Source organism: Gallinula chloropus (assembly GCF_964237585.1).
Source record: "Gallinula chloropus genome assembly, chromosome: 5".
Classification (NCBI taxonomy): domain Eukaryota; kingdom Metazoa; phylum Chordata; class Aves; order Gruiformes; family Rallidae; genus Gallinula; species Gallinula chloropus.
Window position 1 is genome coordinate 52,003,355 of NC_140090.1, and position 25,675 is coordinate 52,029,029.

General features: G+C 39.0%; 1 protein-coding gene across 1 annotated transcript in view; it reads right to left on the bottom strand.

Annotated features, from left to right (window-relative positions):
* GRID1 (glutamate ionotropic receptor delta type subunit 1) overlaps window positions 1-25,675 on the bottom strand; it is a gene marked incomplete at both ends in the record, with an annotated part of 542,891 nt that overhangs the window by 219,894 nt on the left and 297,322 nt on the right. The window contains one exon of the mRNA XM_084264405.1: window positions 20,718-20,923. Within this exon, the coding sequence (XP_084120531.1) occupies window positions 20,718-20,923 (206 nt within the window). The remainder of the gene's footprint in view (window positions 1-20,717; window positions 20,924-25,675) is intronic.

Here is a 25,675-nt window from a genome sequence, read left to right on the forward strand (position 1 = left end):
GAGACACAGACCCAGGTAAACCATGCAATAAAGCAACTACCTTTCTCAGCCACCACTCCATTCTTCCATCTCACCCCTTTCAGTCCCAGATTTTGGCAAATACTGAGATGGCCTCCTCAGTTTGTCATGCAAAGATGACTGGAAATGTGGCTTGTTTTCTAACAGTATGCATTTCAGCCAAAACATAATCATAGAGGTTTTCTTTTATGTCGCACCAAAAAATGTTATACATGGCTGTTTGTACAACTTTCTATCAAAATTGATAAGCTGCCTAAATACATGATACAGTATTTGGATATGAAGAGGGTAGATATGTGTCCAGCACCTAATTCATGAGTCCAGTTGTAATCCTATTTTCAACATATATGAATATTATAGTGTACACATATAAATTCATACCACATACCTAAGCTCATACTATTTAACTACAATGAACTCAACATGCATTACATTCATTATACGTATTCAATACACAAAAAGAGATGTTGCTGTATATACACATGTATATAGAACTTGCTTATGAATTTGAAGAAATTAATTTGTAACCTTAGCAACATAGCTAATGAACTAGATTTCTATTGGTGGTATTTTAAATAGCTTATATCATACTTCATTTGATAACCTTAAAGGGAATTTACTATTTACTGTGAGAACTAGCAGCTAACTCAAATTCTTCTCACTAAATTCCATTTAAAATTCATTATTTGTTCATAAATATTTAAATTAAATACAAACTGGATTCTTGCAAGGCAAGCCAAAAGACTCCCAAAAAACAAATGCAAGTCCCTGAATGCTCTCTCAAAACTTAACATTTCCTTTTCATCATAAATATTCTTTCTCAATGTTTTATGTTTAAAAAAATAAAATAAAAAAATTAGCAGAACAACAGAGCAAACATTCAAATCTATGGGACATGCAGAGGCTAGAAAAAGTAAAGGTGTTAAACCCCCTCCCTCCACGACACACTTGTCCTTAGGCATCACTGCATGTTACTAAATATGCTCTTATCTGTACTAGTGATACTGTCTTCCATACAAAGCAGCTATCACTTAATTTTCAGTCCCAGCATTTTAGGACTTTGCTCAAGAGTGAAATTCATCCTTGTTTAGGCAGTTAGCCTCCCATTTAATCCTGCTGGCTGCCTCAGCAGAGATGAGCTATAACATGAATATTAGTTTTATGAATCTGCAGACATACTTTTTCTTCATCCCCAAAGGCATTTCTCCCTTAGTCCTAACAAAATCCTGTGACCCCGCAGCCTTTCTTAATACTCCTCAGCCTACTTTCAACCTATTCTCCAAGCACCACCACGCACCCTTAGCGTCACATTCTGAATTCTCATCTTTACTCTATCCTTCCTCTTTTGCTCCCATCCCATTAGGTCTGATTTTATCTTTGATGCACAGTCAAATTTACTTGAAGTATTTGTTCCCAAATGGTTTGGAAATGTGCCAGGAGAATAAGAGGAAGAACAGCTCCTTTCTTGCTCTCAGAAAAAAACCCAAACCTGCTCTGGTTTTGAAGAAAAATGTCATAAATACACAACCAAAAGGCTATTTACATAGAGGTCTAAGAGTTCCCTTTGACTAGACTTTCTTCTAATTTGAGAAGGAAAACACAAAGACAGCCCTCACCTGCATCCCATTCTACAGAGAGCTTGTTTTGCCATCAAACAACAGTGATGCGCTCAGAAAAGAGCGTGCATGGAGAGTACTTCAAAATCCTAATAAAGACCACCAGGTGGAAAGTGGCAATTTCCACTTTCCCTACATACACTGAGAAATTTCATTGCCATTCTACATCTTATTTAGCCTAACTGGGGCACTTAACACCAGAAGCTTAGTGACATGTTATGGTAGAGTCTGCTTTTCTGAACGTGCATGTACTGCCAGAGAATCTGAACAGGCACACACTGCTCAGGGAAGTATTGATTTTATCACAAGGTTTGGAAACCTTTCATGCTGCTTATTTAAAAGAAGACAGACAGGGGGTTTTCTGTTTGGCTGGTTTGTTTGGTCTTTTTTAAGATGCCCACATTTGTTCTTATCTATTAAACCATGCCTTCAAAAAAAGTATCTCTAAAACTGAAAACTCACTGTTGAGATTAGGGATAGGAATTGCTTATGCTAAATTATAGAACCTTGGGAGACTGAACTTAGTCCTGGGGACAGATATCCTGTGGGGTCCAGCACTCAGGCAAAAGTGTCGAACATGAGGATGTGTAGCCGTGAAGCCTGATCACTAACATAGGAACCTGAGGGATGAACAGAGGACACAAGTAACTCCAGAGACTTAAGATTCCCGTGGAGAAAATGACTAGTAATTCAACACAGGGGCAGTAGAAGGAAGTGTCTGCTGTCTAGCCACCACAGGTCATCACTTTCATTCAAGAGAAAGAAATAATAATTATTTCAAAAAATTATTTTTTTTAATGTACACATATGTACATATGCACAGCCCACTACTGCAATACATAGAGATGGAAATACTGGAAGATGGCTCTAACATAATGTTGCTATTAACAGCCCAACCCATCATCCAAAGCTTTCCTTCCAAACACAATTTCACCAGCATAAATATGTTGGAGCCTTGTGCATGTACTGGTCCATACCATGTCCTACCCAAGGATCAGCTGTGGAAACAAATTATTTGAAGCTTCAAGTGAAAGCAAGAGTTCATACATTTTGTAAGAGCTTCTTAAACAAAGGCAAATAATATTACAGCACACATGGGGAAAATTATACTCAGTGGTAATCTGGTTGACCCTCACTGACATTTAAAAGCTTTTCTATGCCAAATGGATCTGAAGTCTGTGATTATTCAATATAAAACAATCAAAAGAAGTATTGTCTCTGTAACAGCATATGACAGCATTTCATTGTATATTGTACAGTTACCATGGGGGGGGGGGGGATGCAGAAATCTAACACTGCTTGTTGTCTCAAATCAATAGATTAACATACATTGTGTGTAAAACGTAAAATATTTATTTAAGATGTCTTAATTCCAGAAGAAAAAAACAACCCTGAAGTTTTTCCAAATTTTCATAGAAAATCTGCAACTGTTTTTTCCTGTTAGACAATTGTTGTGAAACAGGGATAGTCTCTGTTATATAGTCACAATAACCGGCTTTTTAGGCAGATTAGTGAAAACAAAGTGGAAACATTTTATCTTCCTCATTACTTGTAGTCAAGAAAGAGCAAGAGATTCTTCTTTAAATAACCCACAAACTTGATGTATTTAAAAACAAAAACTTAACTCTGCCCCAGAGCACCACCCATTCTAGGGCCTTACACCACCAGGGAAGAAAATGAAATTACGTATTTCTCCTCCAGCATTACATAATCTCAAAACGTTAAGCACAGAATTGCAGAGCTGGCTGAGCTCTCATGCAAACTCAGCTGAACCCAGGACTCTCACCAAAAATATTTCTAGTATTGAGACAGTGGAGTTTTACAGAGACAGTGTATGCAGGAACACCAAGAGGGAAGCAAGGTCAAGCTCAAACAAAGGGACTGGCACCAAATCTCTGGCTACCTTTGCTGCCAGAATTCTGGATGAATAGACTCTACTTTAACCTTTCCAGAAGCCATCCTGCCAATAAATAGCAGCAGGAAATGCACAAAACCAGCCATTTTCATATAGTTCTCTTGCACATAAGAGGACTTCATGTACTCTTGTCAAAAGCAACAAAGAGCTGAAGGGAGTTTGCATGGGGTTTTCTTCAATAACATTTTGACATTCTTTAGAAGATTCAGCTGATGAGCGGAAATGTCCCTACTTGAATGAAGGCAAGACAAATGTGGCACTCCTCTATTCCTTTCTCTCTCGCCTCACATACAGATGATGTTAGTTTACCCAGCTTTTTATAAAACAAACCCTATTCCCTTTTCTTCATTCTACCACAGGACCAACAAAAAAGAGCAGAAGATTGAAGAAAAGTGTACACAACAAGAAATAGGTAGGTTCAGAATCACTGATTGTCCTCCTAATGTTAACACACTGTAGGGAAACTGCTCAATATAACTGAAGAATTTGGTGGTTAACTAAAAAGGTTTGCAAAGCATTTTCAAACACTCATCATATGGATACTTCAAACCCAAGACACTGACATGACACTCCTCCAACAAAAACCTGACTTGTCCAGTCATCTAAACTACCCATCCATTTAGCTTGTCTTGTTCTCATTGCTTTGCTGTCTGGCGTCTTATGAGCGTTACTGCATTTTATCCCCATATTTTTCCTGTGATAGAAAGGACCTATCCTTGAAGTATCTATATAATTATATTTACTGCAAATAGAGTCTCCATCTCCCCAGTTTTGATCTAGAAAATAAGCATCTGTTTTAAGACTGCTCAATGTAAATAATGAGCATTAGCAAAAGCAGTGGCATACATGCCACTGTTTCCCACACTACAATGCCCTTATCTTTATCAAAGTGCAGTTGAAGCATTGCAGCACTCTTGTTCATTAAGGTTCATTTATTTGTTTTGAAACTTCAGCACCAAAGTACTTTTCTAACTCACACCTATTTTTTGCTATTTTTGTTTGTTTTGTAAGGGGGTTTTTGTTATTACAAGTCCTCATTGCTAGTTTTCCTGATCCTTCCACAAGCAAGTGACAGTGATAAACAACAAAATCCAAAGCCCTTGGAAAGCTGCTGCATCTTGTCTGGAACACTTTTCTGAAGTAATGACGCGATACCAATAAACAAACAGGCAGATTCATTTGCAAATCAGTATCAATGACCTGAGCGGGAAATTCAGGGGTGCCATTATGCTCTAGAGCAGCCCACTAGCCTCTTGATTTATCTGTTCGCCCACGGCCACTGACAGTGTTCATAGCTCCACTGATGTAGTAAAACAGATGGGACCTCAGCATTCGCTTTTAATTACAGCAGTCAACATCAAAGCTTCAGTAGTTTGGGAAATTTTTTTTTTAAATAAATTTTTTTGTCAAGATGAAAAGAATTTACTTCAGCTTTATACATAAGCACAGCACCCTGATATGGCAATTGTTTAACTGGGTCATTACCTCCCTGTAAAGATTTATATGCACTCTTAATTCTAATTTTAGATTAGCAATTGCAACAGTACAAACATATCTTATTAAGTGCCTATGTAGCTCATTTTAACATCAGCACCGCTATTATTTACTGTTATGATCTCAAACTCTTAATCTATTTATCATGAGTAGTGAGTTGAATTTATCACAAAGGGAAACATTTGAAAGAGGAGTGAAATAAAGAGAACAAGAGAAAGACATAAATTCCCTGGCTAGAAAAGCTGAATTTCATTTTTCAAAGTAGCAAAAACCAGAAGAGAGATAAAGATTATGTATACCATGTTGTGGGAACATCAATGCAGCTGTTACACTTCTGACATACAAGGCAGCCACTATCAGAAATGCAAGCTGTCCAGTATAGTGGGTTGATGTTAGCACACTCATAGATTTTCTACTCAAAAGACAACAGAGCTTCCAACTCCTTTTCATGTTCTTATTAACCACTGAACACAGGTGGCCAACCGGGCCTTTCTTCTGCAGGCACCAGTGTGGATGAGCCTTGAAATGGCAAAACTGACTCTTCTGCTTCAGGTTATTCACAAATCTATTGATGTTTTCACAATTCCATGCAGCCACTTCATTGAGGTTTGCTTTCCTTTTCAACTGGAATTTCATTTAGAAATCACAAATAACAGCTTCTGCAATAGTTACCATTAAACTTTGGAGTGTTCAGGGACCAGTGCCTAGCTGAGGTTATCGTTCCCACTGAAGATCCCCTGACGTTCCCCAAGAGGCTTCTGCTCTTTGCGAGTATGCCAGTGCTGGGGCAGCTTTTCCCTGCTCACTCTCGAGTTCAGGCTTTGACCTTTTTCCATTTTACTCTTATATCTCCTCCGTTCACAGAAAATTCAGTGCCAACATGCCCGAGTGATGTGGGGTTTCTGCATTGTCTCTGTTCCTTTTGATCAGTGTTGCAAGTCCCCCATGTGAAATAATAACCAATTGCAACAGGTTTTTAAAGATACAGTTCTCTACCTAGTTTTCCCTGAAAGATGTTGACACCATTTGAAAATATCAGTGGAGCACATCAGAAATGTGAATATTCTCAATGAGCTGAAGCAGAACGATTCTGAGGAACTCGCACTCTGGTTCATTTCTGCTCCGGTATCTTTATTTTCCTTTTCTGGCTGCACAGAACACAAACTCTCCTCTTCTGTATTTCCACACATGTAAATTCTTTCTTAAGTGTCTGACCTAGGTATGGTATAAAGAGGGCGGGGGTGGGGGGAGGGGTGTATTATAAATAAAATACACATATATTTTGTATTTATATATGGTATATAATGCGCAAGCACACACATTTTTCAAATATGTTTTAAGTTAAATTGTTATATCTATTAATAATAAACTATTAATTATTTTTATGTAGAGTTTGTTTGGTTTGCAGCGATGGTTCACTCTTTGGGCTTTTAATGAAGGAGCCCAGGCAGTGAGAATCCCAGCCTTGCCTTCCCTAGGACTGAAGGATTGGCATCAAGCCCCTAAGGTCCTCTCTATGACAGTTTTATCGCTTTGTTTTTAAGCACTCACTCCTGCATGACACACGTTTTCCAAGCCAAACACTTCTGCTTATCTGGCCTGGATGATGTAGCCATCTTATTTACATGGAGGCATTTCATTGTTAGGGTGTCTCTTGGTTATGTGAACTGTGAGGGATGACTTGGACTTGAACTGTCTACTCTTATGGAGTATTCATAACTGTATCCAGGCTGAAGTGCTGAATTCGCTAGATTGTTCTGACTTTAAAATCAAGATGCATTCAGAGCTGACGTTGACTTTTAAAATACCTTGAATGCTAATACAGTTTAGGAAATGAACACTACAGTGTTACGTATTTTGAGTGGGTTTGTGTGTTTGTTGTTGTGTGGGTTTTTTTAATGTACTGATACACATTTCAAAATATTCTCTATACTCTAATAATTCTGCGGGAAAACATGTTGAGCAACTTGTAACATTTTCAAGATGAGATACTTTCATTAAACACACAAAGTCATTGTCATACTTCATGGCTTGGGTCTTTTCCCTTTTCAATATTACCTAAAAATAATTTTAATGAGATTTTTTTTCCTTTAGAAAGTTGGAAGCAAAATATGAATTATATATCAAGACCAATCACTCAAGGTTCTTTGCTAAAGAGTGTCCTTGGAATCCAATTGCTATTTGCACACACATTAATAAAGTGCAAAGCTTTTAAATCTGATTGCTTCAAGTTGAATGGATGGGTCAATGCCAAACAAATTGATCTCGTTCACAGAGCATAGTCTATAGCAAACTATAACTCCATTACAATGAAAGGGCTCAAAATTCAATAAATAATATACAAATTTTTAAGGTTATCTGAGCAGCTTTTTAAATGCTTTGTAGGACTTTTATGTGCAAGCTGCATTATTTATCTGGAACTAAAGCCAACACACGCTATTTAAAGAGAGCTTTAATATTTGACACATTGTATATGGGTTAAAGGCTGCATGTCTGACAAAAAGATCACTGGACTGACAGGACTATCAGTTCTGTCAAATGAAACAACTCGGGGTCAGTAGTGGCAAAGACATACCTGGTGGTATCAAATGAAAGGATGACCTTTTGGGCTAGTTCTTGGTTTGACATTTAGAAGTTCAGTCCCCATTTCAAGCGAACTCAGTAAATTGCCTACTTTCTCTGTGCCCCCCTGCCCCAGCTGGAAATCAGGGACTAATAAGCCTTTACCTCCACATTTTATGTGCTGTAGGGATAATAATTAGGTACCTGCCTCAACAGAAAGAGATCAACCTTGAAAATTAATCCTTGGAAAACAGTTATGAAAACATATGTTAACAATATCCTGAACAAGCAGTGAATGACAACAATTACAAAGCCAGCAATTCAATGTACAGAAACCTCACTATCTTTCCTTCTAAGAAAACCTCACTATGAAGACTTTTCTCTTAAAAAGACATTACTGAAAAAATAAAAATCTATCCAAAATTGTCCTACAACAAGTTTATGTCCCACCCCACAGAGGATGCTGTCAGAGCTGCTTTCATTCCCTTAGCACTCTTCAGCAAGCCTGTCTCCTTTCTCAATAAGGCTAACATGAAGGAATTCTGTACATTGTTGTTTGCTTCATTAAACCAAATAAACAACTGACACCAAAAACAGGGAGTTAAATCTCTACCACCTACTGATAAAGAGCTTTCCAATGGTCAGAGAGACGACAGCACACTAATCAAACCACATATCTTGAAAGAACTGCAAAGACAAACAGGGCCAACTCCTAATTTGTCACTCTGGAGAGCACATGTTGGCCATCCGAAAAGCCCCAGCCCACAGCAGAAGCACTGCCACTGCCAGCCTTCACTCAATATGGGCAATGCCTTCCAGCTCCCAGTACCTCTGAAGGCATCTTCCACACAGGTGCCATTATAAGAAACACATCTCCTTATACATCTTTAAATAGTCTCCTCTTACCATTTCTCTTCCCTGAGGCCAGAAAATATTTGAGACCCCTCTTTCCTCACAGCCTTCATGGCTCTATAGCTATCACTGCCTTCTCCCTCTCCCTGCAGACTCCTTAGCATAGGGTCCACGTGCACTGCCTTGAACGATCTCTTCAGGTCTCAGTCTGAGTTCTTTTCATTCTGGTTTCTGCCTTCTGCATTGAACTGAAACTGTTCCTATCGACAGTTTTTAGATTTCTTAGCCAAACTCTATATTCGTTACTCTTTTTTGATTTGCCAGATGTTTTTAATACAGCTGATCACATTTCTTCTTGGTAAATGTCCTCTTCCCTGCACTTCTCTTCTGGGTTTCCTCCTAAACCACCAAGCCTCTTCAGAGGATACTTTCCATAATATTCTTCGCATTCTCAAGAAGGGTCCCATAGCCATTCACTGTGCAATCTCCTCCATTATGGTAACCTCCAGTGAGGAAACTGGGGAAAAATCCACTACCGTTCACGTGCTCATAAGTCTTGATCTACTTCTCTGTGCCATATTTTTCATACTCAGTTTCATCTAAATTGTTAACCTGCTTTCTGGATGCCCTCATAAGCTTCGTTTGGATAACGAGATTTCTCAACCTTCTCCCTTCAGGGAAATGAAATCCTTTTTACTCAGTCAAAACAGACAGCCAGAACATCAGACCTGCCAATTTGGGCTACAAGCCAAGTTTCATCTTTGACTCTTACTTCTTTCAAAGCCTTTCATGCAGGATAAGCCCAAAAATCTTGCAGATTCATTAGACATAACCTTTCTAATAAACAGTTCTTTTTAGCCATCTGTAATGTTAAACCACCACTTCCCAGCTCTGATGACATTACATATTGATTACTACAAAGTTCATCTTTCTGGCCTCAAAAATTGCAAGCTCCTCTCAAGAAGAAACTTCTGCTACAATGAGGATCTCTAACCTCTTGCTTTGATCATTTCACCCACCTCATTGCTTTAATATCTCCTATGTGATCTGTCATATCAAAGTTATAGTTGTATTAAATTCCAACACCTGATACTTTTTATTCCAATATTCTCAGTTACCTCTAATTCATCATCAAGATTCTGGCATTGGTGTGAAACTTCTTCACCTATTCATATTTATATATTTTTTAAAAATAAAATCTACAATTATCTTTTAAATCCATTATACCCTCCTTTCAAAATGTTAACGTCAAAGATTCTGGGATGAAGACACTATTTCTTTCATTGCACAACATTCATCATCATTCTCTTTTACACCCCAGGTATCTCCATCGGTCACCTTTTCCATCCTGTAAACTCTTTGGGGACTCACATTCATATCACACCTAGTAAAGCAATGTTCCATGTCCTAACTGAACACTTGAGTATGACAAGCATACCAGTTATAACAGCACCAGTACTAACGGTACCAACAGAAAATAATCATTATTTGCACAGTACCATACTCTCCTTTCAAAACAACTTTTAAATCCTTGCTAATTTTCAAGGTACAGAGGTAAATGAACAAACTGACACATCATGCTTTACATTGGTGATATACTACTCCATTCATTTGACACAGAACATTCTTTGCCTGAGGAAAAGACAATCTTATTGCGCAGATACCACACTGTCTCAAGTTATAAGCTTAATTTGATCAGATCTATCTGCTTGTCCTTGATGAACAAGGTTCCCAAATATTTCTCCCCTTAAATTTCCAAAGAGCTCCCATGAGCAGCCTCTATTTGGAATTTTTAAGGAGTTCTGCATTTTGAACTGTGAAGAATCACAGAACATTAGGAGTTGGAACGGACCTCAAAAGATCATCTGGTGCCACTCCCCCCGCCAGAGGAGGATGACCCAGGCTAAATCACACAGGAACACATCCAGGTGGGTTTGAATGTCTCCAGAGAAGGAGACTGCACAACCTCTCTGGGCAGCCTGTCCCAGGGCTCTGTCCCCCTCACAGTGAAAAAGTTTCTCCTGACATTCACATGGAACTTCCTCTGCTCCAGCTTGCACCTGTTGCCCCTTGTCCTGTCGCTGCCATCCCTGAGAAGAGCCTGGCTCCATCCTCCTGACTCCCTTTACATATTTATAAACATTAATGAGGTCAGCCTTCAGTCTTTTCTTCTCCAAGCTAAAGAGGCCCAGCTCCCTCAGCCTTTCCTCATAAGGAAGGTGTTCCACTCCCCCCATCATCTTGGTGGCCCCGCACTGGGCTTTTTCAAGGAGTTCTATGTCCTTCTTGAACTGAGGGGCCCAGAACTGGACACAATATTCCAGGTGCGGTCTCACCAGGGCAGAGTAGGGGGGAGAGAAGGACCTCTCTTGATCTACTAACCACACCCATTCTAATATATCCCAAGATGCCACTGGCCTTAGCCACAAGGGCACTCTGCTGGCTCATAGTAATCCTGCTGCTTTCGCCCAGGACCCCCAGTGCCCTTTCACCTATGCTGTTCTCCAACAGGCCAGTCCCCAAGCTATATTGGTACCTGGGATTGTTCTTCCCTAGATGCAAGACCCTACACTTGCCCTTTTAAAATCTCATTAAACTTCCCCCCACCCAGCTCTCCAGCCTGTCACAGCCTTGCTGAATGGCAGCATAGGCCTCTGGGGTGTCAGCCACCCCTCCCAGCTTTGTGTCATCAGCAAACTTGCTGATTGTACACTCTAGTCCCTCATCGAGGTCATCAACGAATATATTGAATAGCACAGGTCCCAGTATTGACCCCTGAGGGACTCCAGTAGACACAGGCCTCCAGCCAGACTGTCCCACTGATCCAAACTTGCTGGCTTTTTCCCTTCAACCAGCTCTCAAATCCACCTAACTACTCGGCCTTCCAGACCACACGTCCTCAGTTTAGCCATGAGGAGACTGAAATGGGCACAATGTTCAGTGTTGTATCCTACACCATGGGCAGTGCTGCATCCGCAGTGCTAACTCTTGTCCCTTGTTGCAGTTTTATGTAGCTATGCTGCTGAGATGACTTTTGTAAGCCGCAGTTACAGCTTTCTGCCAGCCCCAGAAAGTAAACATTGGCCAGTTCAAGGCCCAGCCAGATCAAGGCTGAGCCAATCAGAGCTGGTCATAGCACCTCTGTGAATCACATATAGGAGAAAAAAACCTGCAGGCAGAGGCACTTTGCCACCAGAGAGGGGTTGAGAAGATGTAACAAGCTGGGCCTGAATGTCAGCACTCTATGGAAGGGAGTCCTGCTGAGAGGCCTGTGGTGAGGAGATGACTCCCTGATAGAGGACTAATGCTACAGAAGTTCGTGGATACAACTCTCACGTGGGTGGGACCCCACAGTGCCGCAGGGTGTGTGTGGGGGTGTGTGTGTGGGGGGGGGTGTATGTAATGCCCCCCCCCAGCCGAGACAGAAGACAACTTGAGAGGAACAGACCGAAAACCACCCATTCCTCATTCCCTGACCCTCCATGTGCTGCAATGGGAGGGAAGAAGGGAGCAAATTTATGATTAAAGTCAAGTTTGTGAAGAGGCGAGGGGTGAGGGGGGAAGTAGAAGTGTTAAGATCTGGGGAAGGAAAGGAGATTGTGAGGAACCTCCAGAACGCCACTCCCCATTCCCTGCCCCTCCCCCCATGCCATGTTGGGGGGGGGGGAGGGAGTAAAATCGTGATGAAGTTTTAAGTCTGGTAAGAAGGGCTTGGGGGGAAGGTACTGTAAGACCTGGACGCTTCTCATTATCTCAACTCCAGGTCACTCACTGGGTGTATTAGTTGTAGTAGTAATAAATCACTTTCCTTTATTCTGTGCTGAGTCTGTTTTGCCCATTGCACTAATTTGAGAGTGATCCCTCTGTCCTTATCTCAAGTCCTAAGCCTCCCAATATATATGTTCTCCACTTTACAGCTGAAAAGGGGAGTGAGCAGCTTGGTGGGCATTTGGCCTCTAGCCAGGGCCAAACCACCACACCCCTACAATGTGCGCTGCTTGCCTTACATCAAAACAACTTTAAGAGAAACAGAGCATCAGTCTTAGGACACCTTGCTTGGGATTAATCTTCTCAAACCAAAGTAAATCTTGCCAAAGCTTTAATCTTACAGACAGACCGCACTATATGATATGCTGCAAGCAATTAGTGAAGGCTTAAATCATTTTCTAAATTAGTTTGAAACTAAAAATAAGTCTTGGGTAAATATCATTTTATTTCACCTATTAAAAGTGATTAAAAACCTCCTGTGAAAAGATGCAAAGCAGGTGCAAATTATCATTAGCAATTATTACTCGTCCCTTCTCAGGATAAATAGCCACCTTCTATAACCTCTGAAACAACTAGTGAAATGAGTCAGTGATTTTCTTAATCCAGAACAGCAGGTCTAGAAGTGCATGTAAGGGGACAGATGACTGACCAACTGCAAAACCCTGTGCTCAGAGACACTCACAGATGTGCCTGTGGAAAAAGTCCACCTGTACCTGTGGTGTGTACATACTGGTGTTGAAGGTTGAAAAATTGAATACCTAATAATTGCAGTATGGATTTTATAATCTTCAAAGTCAAACCACACTAGAATTCACAGATTCACGGAATTGCAGGCGTTGGAAGGGACCTCCAGAGATCATCAGGTCCAACCCTCCTGCCAAAGCAGGTTCCCCAGGACAGGTCGCACAGGGAGGTGTCCATATGGGTTTTGAATGTCTCCAGAGAAGGAGACTGGAGCAGCCTCGGCAGCCTGTCCCAGTGTTCTGTCACCCTCACTGTGAAGAAGTTCTTCCACATATTGATGCGGAACTTTCTGTGCTCCAACTTGAGGCCATTGCCCTTTGTCATGTCTCCACAGACCACTGAGAAGAGGCTGGCCATTTCCTCCTATGTCCTACACTTCAGATATTTATAAACATTTATCAGATCCCATCTCAGTTTTCTTTTTTCAAGGCTTAACAGCCCCAGTTTATTCAGCCTTTCCTCATAAGGGAGATGCTCCTGTACTTCATTCATCTTTGTAGTCCTCCACTGGACTCTTTCCAGGAGATCCCTGTCTTTTTTGTACCACAGAGCCCAGAACTGGACACAATACCCCAGGTAGAACCTGACCAGGGCAAAGTAGAGGGTGAGTACTAGGAGAGTAAGCTGAACAATTAACTGAATTGATATGAAAAAGTAAAACTGGAAGATGGCAAGTAGCTTTTGTATGGGCACTGCTTTCTTCTCATTTTTGTAAGGCAAACACATTTTCTTGTGTACCTGTACTGCTGCTGCTAGCATCGTACAATGGGCAAACACTGGTACAGCAATGAAATGCAAATGCAGAAGCATATTTTAAAATTAATCATCCATAATTAATTAGTAATCTCTCCTTTCTGGTAAATTATACCTAAATAGCAGAAAATTATCCTTGCTGGGAATGATAAAGTAATTCACAGATTTGCAGTATTCTAGAGAAACAGTTTGCATATATTTATGTATAATAATGACCACAGATATGTCAAAGTACTTAATTTAACTTTCCACTACATTAAAAATACATATATATATAATCCTTATCTTTAAATTGCACAGTATTCCAGCAGTCAGAATCTGAAATAAAGTGGCTTTGCCACGAAGGAGGTGGAGATGGGGTTAGTTTCTTGTAGCCTTGGGTGTTTTAGTGCTTACTACAGAGCTGTCCTGTCTCAGCTCTTGCAAAAGCCAATGCTGGGTGCTATGAAATGCACCTCTAAAGAAGGTGAACTACATGTGGCTCAATACAACCCTCCTGTGTTTCCAAGTCATTAATAGTTCCTCTTAGTTTAAAAAAGAAAAAAAAACAAGAACAAAACAAAGTGAGCTGTAAAAACAGCCCCTCCTGACAGCTAGTCCTCCAGTCTTGAGGTTAAATCTGTGCAGAGAGCTCCTTCTGGAACCGTGTTAATGTGGGGCTAAGCCTGGAAGGAGAAAACCATGAACTCTGACACAGCGCTGCAGAAACACCAGCTCCTGCTTCCAGGACACGAGCATCAGTCTCTGTATCCCATCACCTACCTAACAGTCTTACTTTGCACCATTTTGGTTCAGCTTCCATATTTAACAACCGGACGGAGGAAAGACAAAAATATAATAGAAAATTAAAGAGAATGAAAAAAAGAAAATTAATGAATGAAAAATAAGGGGGGGGGGGGAATTAATGAAGCTCATTAGACTATTGTAAGTTAATTTAAAATATTTCACCAATTTCGTCAGATATTTGGCAGTTTCCTTTTGACCTGATGTCCTTACATGTGGACAGTAGCAAAATGTATAGGATTTGAGTCATGTTTTAGCAACTGAACACCTACACTGAAAGAAGGACCACAAAGTACAGTGAGAATTAAGCATCTGGAGCAAAAGGAACACCTGGTTCCTGTACATAGAGATTTAATGACATTTAAAAATAAATTATCCCCTATGCATACGTGCTCAGTCATCACTTTCAAGATATGAGTGAAAAAATATGGTTCCTTCACACCAGACATATTATTACTGACATTGAGGGACATAGTGAGACTGCTAGTAAAGCACTTTGTGTAACTCCTGACAATGTTTGCAATTCCCATAATTTTGTCTCAATCCACAAAGCCCCACAAAGTTGTTATCAGATATTGTTAGAGGTGTACAAAATCAGATGCACACCTCATGTTTCTCATAGTTTCAACACTAAGGTTCAAAATGCGATGCAACATTACTAGTTGAGTCAAAAAAAATAATATTCTAAAATTATTGTCACTAACATACCACAGTAGTAAAAGGAATGACATTTACATGAAGCTATGTAAGCAATTCTAAAGTCATTTAGTCACCAAATAATGGGTTTTTTTCCCCCCTCTTCACTGTGTCTACAAATTTGTAACAACATGTATAAATGACTGCTCCAAACAAATTCTCACAGTGATCCCATAGCTTGGATTATTCACAGTGAAACAAAACCTGGGATGTTTTTTCTTTTGGGAGGGTTTTTTGGCGCAATGGAAAGAAAACTGCTTCTAAGCCAATTTATCCCAAAATGGGAGGCTTTGTTTTCCATTAGGTTTTAGCAGTTTAGTGAGATTTGCTTGAGTTCTAATTATTATTATTACTCTCTTTAAGTACAAAGAGTCTTACTGTATTGTGAATATCAACAATAGCAGATAAGATTTTAGCTCAGAGGAAGAAATAGAAAACCAGAGGAGGATTTAGAAAAAAACAAGGCGGGTATAATTTAACTTGACCTATTGAAAGAAGAATGTATTATTTCTACAGGTCTGCTCCCAGCACTTGCAAATCACTACCAACTCTTTAAACAAAGAAATTGCCTTCTAAAAACAGAAGAGGCATAGCATTTTTTCCCAAAATTATTCACCAATATTTCAAGATGTTTATATACTGTGCATAAAACAGAGATACAGACTAATGCATTGTACATTTACAACATAAATAAAAAGGAGATGTATGCCAACATGAAACGCCAAGTGCCAGAAAATTAGTATTAAACTTCTTTTTTTCCTGTTAAATTCCAAAAAGGTCCTTGCTTCCTGTGAAAAAAAAAACATTTCATACAATTTCTCATGGGTTTGGAATGTTCAAGATGCCATAAATAATTCCTGCAGCTCCAGCTGAGTAGTAAAATGTCACCAACTGCAGAAGGGACAAGGAGAAGTCTGGAGCATTGTGCACAAACAGGTGCCAACTGGTAGTGCTCTGGGAGTGCAGTACTCAGCCTCCTCAATGACCAGGATCCAAGGCAGGCCACAAATCACCTTGAGATGATCCAAAAGCCTAAACCAAAAGCCAAACACCTGTACTTTTTAAAGAACCAGTCAGAGCACGTGATATGAACTAGGGTAAAAGAGAGACAGAACACGGTCTTTGCTTTCCAGCACACCCAGGTGAGTACGTAAACAGGACAGGGGTAAAAGACAGCTGTTTGTTAAACAGTATTAGTCTGGAAGTTTATAGCTTCAGCTCAAATTGGGATTGCTGTGATTCAGATAACCCTGCTGTAATGATACATGGTTTCAGCCTTATTTTTAATGCAATTACTCTGGTCTCTTTTCCTATTGTTTTCTTTTTTAAACTTGTTTACTATACCAGGCATGCAAAGAGTTCTGCTTTCAGCTGGTGTGCTGCAGTGATATGCATATAATGCTAGAAACCCTGTTGCAGTAAGCTTACTGGCTTACAGGCAAGACAGACTCACAAGTAATGATATCATTTTCAAAGATGGACCTAAACAGAAATATTTTGCACTTCAGTGAAGCTGCCGAAAAACAAGTCACAATGAGATGAAGGTTTTTGTAAAGCCAAAGATTCCCTCTCTTTTTCAAGTCAATAACCACATGCTACTGTGTTACAGCCTCAATTTTACCAGTATTTGAAAGTAAAGGTAATAATACTGGAAAGTAGAATAACTGAATTCTATAAAGCAACTGGTGTCACCTACAGTCTTAAAGAAAAATCTCTTTAAAATACATATCCCAAACAAACTGTATGTGTTCTGTGAAGAAGAAAAAAAACCCCAAACCCTCCACAGCCTTACAACAGGAAACTTGAGAGACACTAACTACAAGATCTCTTCCTCCTCTTCAAGTATGTTATATATGAAATGTACAAAGTCTGAATTTATTCATGTCACAAATGTTTCATGAGATGTCTTCAGAAGGACCCCTGCGTTTTCTAAAACATCCTTCAAACCTGTTCAGGAAAGACTACTAGACAAAGTTACCCAAGTGTTTTATCTTATGAACTCTTGAACACCCTGAAGAACAATACCTCACTGACCTCTCACCAAGTGCTCACATTGTCCAACTGACCTCCCTGTTAGGAACTGTTCCCTGTTTAGCTTCAGGTCATTGCTTCCTGTTAGACCACCCATCATCACCTTGAATAATTCCTCCTCCCCCTCCTCTCATGTTTCTTCTCAAGCACTTGCCAATTACATTCCCTTCGGCAGGCCATATATAGGGTGCTCCTGAGACCTGTCTTCATAGGTCATGCTCTCCTACCCTTTCATAATTTTTGTCACTTCTCTTCGAGCTGTTTTCCATGTATTCATGTCGGTAGGTAGCACAGAGTGCTAAATGATAAATCCATACAACTGGATCTCCACTTGCAACAACAACAACAACAAATTATCCATTGGTAAGCAGAAGAGGCAAGTGAAATCTAGCTGTCACAAAGAGAGAGCCTGTTGAGTCTCAGACCCTGGGACCAGGAGACTCACAGAACAGCGACATTTTCTTACAAGGACATCACAGAGTCTTCAAAACAAAAAATTGGTTTTGTTGTTACATGCATAACAGCTGAGATTGGTATAAACTGAACAATGGCACTAGGCCAAACACATCAAGGATTTTTGCAGGTGGAGAAGGGAACATTTTTCTCAAAATGATTAAGGACGGACATACTTTCTTTAGATTAGGCTTGGTTTAATCCCCAAGTGACCTTTCAATGGAAAACCTGGGGGAGCTAAAATATTATAAATGCATTTGCCTCCTATTTTCTAAATAAAAGATCATTCTTTGTTTATTCCCATACCATTGAAAGGGTTTGTGTTTTTTTCTCTTCTCTCTATTTTTACAGACAAAGCAGTTTTGTAGCACACTAATAAACCTTGAAAAGTTATGAAAATGTCTGCAATTTCTGCTGCAGTATGTGTGACACATGACAGAATAAAGCACTAAGGACACTAAGCCAATAAAATGATACCTAAACAAAAATTAAAGAAATAAGCCTAAAATGTAGTTGTTCTGGGATTTTAAATTTTTTTCATGTATGAGATGTCAGAGTCACCTAACTGTGCATCCAAAGTCAGATGGGATTTCTCTAGCCTACCCAAGAGGTGAAAAGCAAGTCTGAAATCAGGATCCATATTTTTAGCAGGAAAAATAGGCACTTGCAGTATCAAACAGGCAAAATAAATCTTGTACCAGCTTCCAATGGCTGATGTTTATGATTTGTGCTAAGAAACATTTGTTAAACTGTTCGTTTCAGGGTTTATAATACAGATGCTCTCCAAGAAAGTCTCTTATTTTTGTTTTGGATTCCACAGAAAGGTTTGTGTGCAAACCCCAGTTTTTATGAAGATATGTTATTAGTCAATAGATTTTAATAAAGTCTAGTTGAATTTTTTCTGACATTTTCCCCCTACTACAAAATATCAAATCAGAAAAACTGAAAATCCTAACAAAGCATATCTTTTTCGTATGGGTTTTTCCATTTCCAGAAATTTATCCAAAAAAAGCTTTAAATCCAATTTCTTCTCTTTGTTCTTTAATTCTCATGTTTAATTTGAGCTAAAATAGAGAAAATTAAAATCAATATATTGAAAATTTTAAATTAAAGTCTGAATTTTTTTCTCAGGTTACTACTTAGGGGTTTTTGTGTTTCAGACACATAGATTTTTTTTCCCCATAAAAAACTGAAAAGGGAAATTGTTTCAAAATCTCAAACTACTATACTAGTCAATATAGGTCCGTATAGTACCTATACCATGAAATATTTACTAACTTTGGAAATACATAAACCCATCAAAGGTACTTTGTACTCATGTTGAAAATTATATAAGAATATTTATTTCATTTAAGCATAAAGTGGTTGTTCTAGACTGCCTGAACTTGTGCTGTAGATAAACAATGGCACTTGAAGTTATCTTAAGTCTCCACAAAACATAAGCCCAGCAAAGGATTCTTCCCTACAATGTGAACCTCAACCCTTTTGAGAATTCCTTTCCAAGATTTAAATTTTCTTTTAGAAAGCTTTTCTGAATCAATCAAGATTCAATACAGGAAGAGTGCCAAATAAATTACTTTTCATTTCTGCCCACAGTTGAACTCCTGCAGGGATCTGGAAATATATCAAGATCATTAGCCTTAATGCCTATAATACACACCGTTTTAAGGTTAAAAGGAGTAGTAAAACAGTTTAATACATTAGCCCCTACACTCAAGAGACCTGCAGGGTCCTGACAGTGTATGCACGCAACTCTTACGAACGTTCCTGGAGCCTCGTGTACTGAAGGGGACCAGACATTCTTCCCTGCGTGGGTCCGAATAAAACATGTATGTTGGTTTCTATTCAGTACCTGGTTTGGATACTCGGTTTGGACTCAGTGAAGAACTAACCAATGTGTTATTTTTGCTGGAGGCCTACTAAGAAGCAAATAAAAGCACTGACTGAGCTGCATATATCTTGCTACACTTTGAGGGCAAATACTCCCTCATTCCTCTACTGAAAATCCCTGTGTGTGCACAACCACGAGTAGAATTTGTCCCTGTGCTTACTCTTTCTCAGGTTACCCATTAGTCTAATGTATTTATGATAAAATTTACCCTATTCATGTTAAAATCACCAATGAGCATAAATATGGATAATCTATTTATGCTGCTATGAGAAAAAAACAGTGAGCTAATTTGACTTTTTTTAAAATTTAGCATGCTTTAATACAGCAAAATTGATAATTGGAAACAGGTGTTTCCCACATTTTAATGTATTGGTTCAATCTTATCCCTGGTTAGTTAAAAAAAGAATGTTAAAACCTTACTTCATTCCCAAATTCTTGGGTAATGAATGCACATACATTTATACAGAGGATCCAACTCTCACTCTCAAATCTGACATATAAAGGACTGTAAAATAATAAATTATTTAGTATTAAAAAGCTGGATAAAACTAATTAATGCCAAAAATTAGCCCACAGCACATTAATTGCAAGTTCGCCCAACAGCTACCTTCCTGTCCTAATTAGCCTCATTGATTTCAAGAAACCATTAAGAAAAAAAAGATGAACATGTAATTCCTACTTCATACTTGATAAAAAACTCGGTGATTCAGCTTTCAAACATCAATAACATGTCCTTTTAAGATGAATTTGGAGATTTCCACAGTATGGATGACTCAGGCACATTATGTTTCATTTCCTATAGACTGTAGTAAATTTTTTGGTCATTTGTTGAAAGAGGTTAAAAATATTGTGTTACGGTGGACAACCAGAATTAAAGTATTGAAGAACTGCCCCATAGAGCCATATGTTGTGTTGTAAGTGCCCATTTGGTCCCCACTGCCCCATTTGCATTAGCCACAAAGTATGCGTTACATGGAGTTTCTGGTATTTCAATCCTCTAACACTAGAGCCTGACAGTCTTATATGACATTTACCAACCAGCATTATCAAAATCTACCACTTTGGAAAACGCTGCAAGGTATCACAAAAGTCACCACATACATTTCTGAAACGTTGAAAATAAAAACAACTGTGCACTGACCTCATTAATAAAAGTCTGGGCTCCCCGGGGGCTTAGGAGTAAGATAGCCCTTCGCAATGTGTCCCGATAGCGGTTCAGCTCTTCTGTTTTCATGGTAGTGAAAAGGTTGGCAAAGACTCTGCTGATGTTCCTGTCCACTTTTTGTAATGATACATCAAGTCCCAGTCTTGAGGCCTGATCGAGAAATCCCTGCAGTCCGCGTATATCTGTAACACAGATGAAAAAAAAAAAAAAAAAAAAGAAAAAACCCACTGCATCAACCTTCACTAATTAGGCAAGCATCACTAATTAGGTGGAAAAAGACTGTTTTTTTCCTGCAGTGCTGTCAGAATTGTATTCCACACAGCCATCTTCCACAGTTCCCTTTCCTAGCCAATGCCGACAGGGAAACTCCAACAATTACCCAACGATTTTCCCAGAGTTCTCTGAATGACTTTTAAGAAGAGCCAGTTCATGTATTTGATTGGCTGTAGATATCTCCCCAGAAGATCAAGGCCACAAGGCTTAACATTGCACAACTGAACAACAGACCCACCCCAACAATATCACAATTTAAACACATAAACCCAGGAACAGATAAAAAAGGGGACAAACCATCCCTAACTTCTTTCCTTGCCTCAACCTGAGATCACACCTGCTTTTTTACAATGTCCAGAATTCACAGAGCCCTCCTTTTGAGATATATTTTGCCCTTTTCTCCTCATATAAGTAACCTACCTAACCAGAGGTTTGCAGTTTACCTCTGAGCCTATGAAGAAAGAGTGCACAAAGGCCCAAACTATTATCATGCATTACAGTGTAAAAAAAAATAATTGGCTGTCAGCATGGGAAATCATGCAGAGAAACCCCTTCAAAAAGTCTTCCTTTGCGCAATGTCCTTCAGCTGCAGGCTGACTGAAAAATATCTATTTTCCTAACCACATTTGTTAGGACGTTAACATGGAAGAACATACATTTTTTCTCATTCTCATGCTGAAATCTGCTGGTTCAAACTGTACTCCATCTTCATGACTCTCATCATTTTTCAATAGTAAATGTCTGATTTTTATTTTTTTTTTTTGGTAGTGAAATTCAGAGCAAGAAAAAGGTCAAAGCTAATATTGAACCAGGTTGCTTTCAAAATTAACAGTGACCTGGTCACAGCTGTACCATGTCATTAGGAGTCCTTTAATTTTATGGGAAACATGTATAACTTCTCTTAAATAAGTATTTAACCCTCTTTTCTCACATCAATTTCTCACACTTTTATCATCAAAGTTAAGCTCCTGGGTGAAGGTGAATGGTGTAAGATAGAGTCCATTTGTGTTGTAGAGGCCATAATAAAATCCACGCTTCAGAAAACCTCACTATAATTCTAATAAGCTCTGTAAACCAGATTGTAACAGCTGGTGGTTTGGTTTGGGGAGTTTTTGAGGAAGGGGGTTGGATGATTTGGGTTTAGTTTTAATTTTCAATCCTGGAAGCAGCTATCTTCTGCTGAATTCTAACTATTACTAACACAGAAGCTGACTGAAGACCAGTCTGACTCGAATCAGTACCATGTCTTGCTGCCCCATTTGCGTGGGCTCTCAAACCACCACCAGTTTTGCTGTTTCATGGGCTCAGAACATACATATGAACTTCTTTTTTGCTCCCCCTAAAAAAAAACGTTGGATGAAACCTAATACAAATGACACCTTGGGAGGATACAACAGTTCAAGAATTTAACTCATGTACAAGTGCAAAAATATTATGGCTAACAGGGTAACTAGCAAACATTGGGTCCAAAAGAGAAGTACTGGAAGTTACTTTGGGTGGCTTCACGCTTGTGTCCATACATGGGAACGCTCATTGATGTAACTACTTCAGCGGTCTGAAAACAGCTGAATTACAGACAAACATCAGAAAGGAACAGAAATTAACCTCTTAATTAACAGAAATTAACCTGAACCAACCACAGCAAGTTCATTCCTGTCTTTCTAACTCTGGTTTAGCTGATAGGATCATCACTCCAGCCATATCCAGCATCAGGAAAGGTGAACTGCGGCAAGTCTATAGCAGTTTTGTCACACTATCAAGTACCTGCTAGACTTGCTTACCATCTAAACTCACCAAGGAAAAGAAGAGTTTTACTGTTATGCTACTGGAAAATGCCAGAAGGCTTTAGCACTAGTATAACTGCTAAATATATGCAGGTGTGCTGAAATAATGACAGTGGCAAGCAGCCATTGTTTACAGGTTAAAGTATTTTATTCAGGTTGTCAAGCTAAGTTTGGATGGTGGTAATTTAAATTCAGGAAACTAGCATACACTACTGTGTCTGTGCTCACTTTATGGATCTGTGATACGTGAGAAACAAAGATTTTTCTTTTAACGATGTTTAGTCCTTCAAAATTACCACGGTGCTTGACAAGCCGTAAGAAATTCCCCTTCTTCCCTTTTTTTTATAGGTTAGTAATGACTTCGTCTTCTTGTGCAAGTGTCTAAAGTTATCGCTGCACAAAGGAAAGCTGTTTACAAAAGATTAAATGTGCTGATATTGCTCTAGGGGTTTTTTTTTTCCCTTATGTTTTCAGCTGACCTGCTAAACTACTGGTTAGAAATATTGCTATGGACCAGTACAAAATACTTTATGCACATGGTAAGGCTATTTGGACTTGGAAGAGCACTTCTGTATTCCCTTACAATTTTTTTCAGACTATTCTGCAGTTAGTAAAATGGAAAGGATTACGACTTTTTCCAGCTGGAGAACAAAGCAAAATTTGAGATGGAAGAGACTGTCCAAGCTCAAATGTACAAGCACAATCTGTCAGTTTTTCACAGATATAAGTGAATGGCAATTTATTCAGTGTTGGCAATTAGAAAGAACTGCATGACTGTATCTTCCTGAATGCTGACATGCCTGTTGGTAGATGACACTAAAGAGGAGGAGAAGGCTTGGTGGGAATTTAGAGGTGGAAGTGGGAACAGAAGAGTGGTGTTTTCAGAGGTGACTAACTATTTGAGGTGCCTACATAATGGCATCTTTACTCACAACTAATTATTTGCAATCATTAGCAAGAGGGCAATCATTTCTTAAAATGTATCAGTACATAAATACACAAACACACGCACATATGCAGGAGCATCTGTTTAGAAATCAGAATGAATTAGGCTCAGTTTTATCTTATCTGACATATCACATAAGAAAGTGAATTTGATGCTCTCATTTTTTTCCCCTCCATTTAGAAGAGCACAAATCCACGAAACATAAAAGAAAAACTAAACTTTCTCCATGGCAGCTCAAACAAAAATATTCACAGAAACAGCTCTGAATTTCTTTCCACTTCTCATAGTTTAGCACAATTAATCCTTCATTTCCTTCAAGACTAAAAGGACTCTTATAAAATTCACATAGAGTTTAATAAAAATAAAGGATTCTGTAAACACTTTTGCCTGTTAAAATATGTGTGCTTCTACCTCCTGCAGTCTTAACAGTGCAAAAAGTTCAGGTCCCAACATTAGAGAGATATCCTGAACTATTACAAATAAAAAAATTCCTTGTGGCCATTTATTTCCTACTTCATAAGTACTGCAACCACAACACAACCTACAGCTCTCTCTGCCTTCGGTTTTCCAATTAGTTACTTCTGCTCAGGGTGAACTTACATTCAACCATAAAAATCATACAGTGCTATTTTAATTATTTAATTGCCCGCCTGATTTGTGCATGGTGAACACACGGAGGCAATATTTGAAAATTTCTCCTTTCGAGAGCATCAGCTTCTTGAAGGTGGCACAACATCTGCATTCCAGAAGGCAAACGGCTCTGCACAAAATGCACTCAGGTGAGCATTTCTCATAAAACTGACCTTATAAAAATCAGATATGCTTGCAATACTCCAGTTTCAAGCACAATCATGTGGAATTAGCAGGTTGGAATTAGAAGTAGCTCACTAGAGCTTCATAAGCAAAACAAATTTCTTATGAACTTTGTGCCTCTTCTGTTACATGTGGCTGGAGAGAGAATCTGTGGCTGAGAGCCTTCTTCCTACCTCTGACAGATACACCATATGTTCTGGTCTGACAAGAGAAGAACAAGACAATTTCAGGGATAACTATTACAAGGAGATAAGAAAAGCCTTGATGCACTGCTAAGATACGAGTTCTGTCACTGTGACTTCAAATCTAATGCTTGCCATAAAGGGCTTTGTTGTACTAAAAGGAATAATGGAACGTATCGTTTCATGCTGAAAGTTAGGTTGGTCACTGTGCTGAGTGACTGGAGCACTGACATAAAAGAATAGAAATAAATGTGACGTCAGCTACCTTAAAAGCTTATTGTCATCTACAAAGTACTTCATTTTTATTGCATTATCTATAATCTCCTTTACATTTTTATTAAAAAAAATGTTTGAAGGGTCTACCATAGTATTATTTTTCATAAAGTGACAGGATCTGATTCTTGGCCTTGACACAACTAGCTTTAAGCTATTATTTTTGTGTGAAACAGCTGTGTGGTTGGGCACAGCTGGCCTTTAAGGATGGCTCATTGTGGAAAAGAATTTCCAGGAGGTAGAGAGCAGTGCACTTGTCTGTTCAACACCAGTTCCTAACCCCACTTGACAGAAATAGAGGCGAGCACATGACAAGAGAACATATTACTTCGGGTAGAAAACAGCTGGAAGTAAACTGGATTTCCAAGCTGGAGCTGAAGGCAACACTAAAGAAGCATCAAGAAATAATTTCTCACCCATCACCAAGCTCTGTTTACCCATACCAATCCTTTCACTTTTACATTTGTAAGAGGGAAAGTAACTAAGTGTGAAAAATAATGACATCAGGCAAGAAATGCTGAGCTTTTGAGTTTTCTCATTTGCTGATTGTAGACAAGTGTTAGTTTTATTTGAGTGTTCTTTTGGGGATCTATTGAAAGTAGTGAGAAGAACTTGGATAGTTACATTATTTTAGTATTTATACACTTTTAAAAAAATATAGTC